This window comes from Penaeus monodon, chromosome 33 (genome assembly GCF_015228065.2).
Source record: "Penaeus monodon isolate SGIC_2016 chromosome 33, NSTDA_Pmon_1, whole genome shotgun sequence".
Lineage (NCBI taxonomy): Eukaryota > Metazoa > Arthropoda > Malacostraca > Decapoda > Penaeidae > Penaeus > Penaeus monodon.
Genome location: NC_051418.1, coordinates 11,352,413 through 11,354,360, shown reverse-complemented (window position 1 = coordinate 11,354,360; position 1,948 = coordinate 11,352,413). Strand labels below are relative to the sequence as shown.

At 33.9% G+C, this 1,948-nt stretch overlaps 1 protein-coding gene across 2 annotated transcripts in view; it reads right to left on the bottom strand.

The window, feature by feature from the left end:
* The window catches only part of LOC119594032 (tachykinin-like peptides receptor 86C), a 47,984-nt gene that overhangs the window by 6,015 nt on the left and 40,021 nt on the right, over positions 1 to 1,948 (bottom strand). Inside the window, exons 5-7 of one of the 2 annotated variants that reach the window (XM_037943060.1) lie at positions 1,673 to 1,850; positions 1,300 to 1,417; positions 270 to 332 (exon numbers count right to left, since the gene is read on the bottom strand). In XM_037943060.1, coding sequence (XP_037798988.1) covers positions 270 to 332; positions 1,300 to 1,417; positions 1,673 to 1,850 — 359 coding nt within the window. The remainder of the gene's footprint in view (positions 1 to 269; positions 333 to 1,299; positions 1,418 to 1,672; positions 1,851 to 1,948) is intronic. The other variant, XM_037943061.1, reaches the window with a different exon arrangement.

Genomic DNA, 1,948 nt, shown 5'->3' with positions numbered 1-1,948 from the left:
GTTCATCCCAACATATATGTGTGAATGAGTGATTGTATGTGCATGTACAGTATTTATACAATTCACATACACATATATCACAGTACTGTTTCAACAAAATATTTTTTATACACAAAGTCTGTATACAAACAGTTCATACCCACAAATATCCATTTTTTTTATATTTAGACAAATATACAAGACAAAATGGACAGACAGCAGCACTGGACATAAGCACATGGCTATCTGCAGATTTAGAATAAAATGGCACCATTCACGTTCCTCCTTACCCATAACAGTACTTCTCTGTGTCAATCGAGTCCGGAAGGTGGAGCCGCTGCTTAGACTATTAGCTGGAATGTATCAATGAATGCAACCTCTATTTACACACTTCAAAATCTACTACAGAGTTGGGGGTTTTGAACAAGGATTCAAAAAATGTAGATGTCCTCCATTTTTTGTGATTTCTGTCATTTAAATGCTGATATTTCTTGTTGCTGTTCAAAGAAATTTTGGGTGCTCTACACAAGCAACTTTACTGATAATGAGAAAGGCATGCAAATGCATTTTGAAATTATTGACATTTTAAGTAAAATGAAGAAACAGATCTTCCTATCTCTGTAGTGAGAGTGTTTAATGTTCTGTTAATTATCTTATATTCTTAGCGAACAGTTTTAGTCACAATCTTCTTCTAGACTGTGAAAAAATAGAGAAATCAAAAACAAAAATAACATAGGAGAGGATCAACAAATTTCAACAATGCAACGGGATAGGAGTGTAAAGATGTTGATTTTACTAAATTAAGTGTTTTCATTCAATGACATTTTGAAATCATAGGTCTCCAAATTGTATGTAATTAACAAGTTGAAATGTGTATATGATTTTTCCTTAACCTTTACAAAAAGTAGAGGAGTTTTATAAATGTCATTTTGTGTATCCATAATGACAAAAAATAGTAAATACTTGTGTCTACATGCTACTAACAAATGAGTTAGTCTATACACACTGAAAAGAAAGGCAATTATTCTCTGTCACACTTATTCACACACTACACGTGTCTGCCTCAGGCAAATCCAATCAAATTTATTTTTACAAAACCCAATACAAAAGAAAAAAAACCAAAAATTATGATAATTACCAAGATACAACAAATCAATAGATTCACAGTACAACCAAAGCACCATCTATAATATCATATAAAACCTAAGAAAATGTGGTAATAATAATTCCAAACATACATTATCAGCTTGCATTTTCATAATACACAACAGATTTAATGAAATTCACCATGCATAACACGAGAGACATCAAGGGACGTACCTGGGATGTATCGAGATTTCCAGCAAATGATCTCACTGAATCCTCGGCGAAAGGAAGGAGAGCGAAGAGCGTAGATGATAGGATTGCAGGCGGAGTTCATGTAGCCAAACAAGTAAGCCTGTGTAAAGCCTCATAGAGTTAATGGAAGAAATGCTCTCTTTATTTTTCCTGTAAGTCTGGCGGACAATTCTGACTTTGATAGCTATCAGTAAAAAGTATTTTGGTTGTAAATTTGATCTTATAAACTTTCTACTTTGCTAAAATTGTCTTCAGTTTCGAAAATAGACCTTTTAACTCAAACAGGATGAAATTCAATTCATTCAATAATAACCTAAGTAATATAGCAGTCTAATGAAACAGTGGGCTAACTTACGATTGGATTGAGTATCCTCGGTACTGCCTTTTGTCCCAGAAAGACTAAAGAGAGGGAGTACCCAATGTATGGCAACCAGAACAGTACAAACACGGACAAAACAATGCACAGTGTCTCAGTGATCTGTTTCTGCTGGATGAGGGAGTTACGCACATTCACATCAGTAAATTCTTGCATCCTGAAGAAAGGAATTTTATTTGCATTAACCACATAAGACCATCAATGCTGAACACATTAAAGCGGTCCATTTAAAAGACAGAAACTTGTTTGCAATAA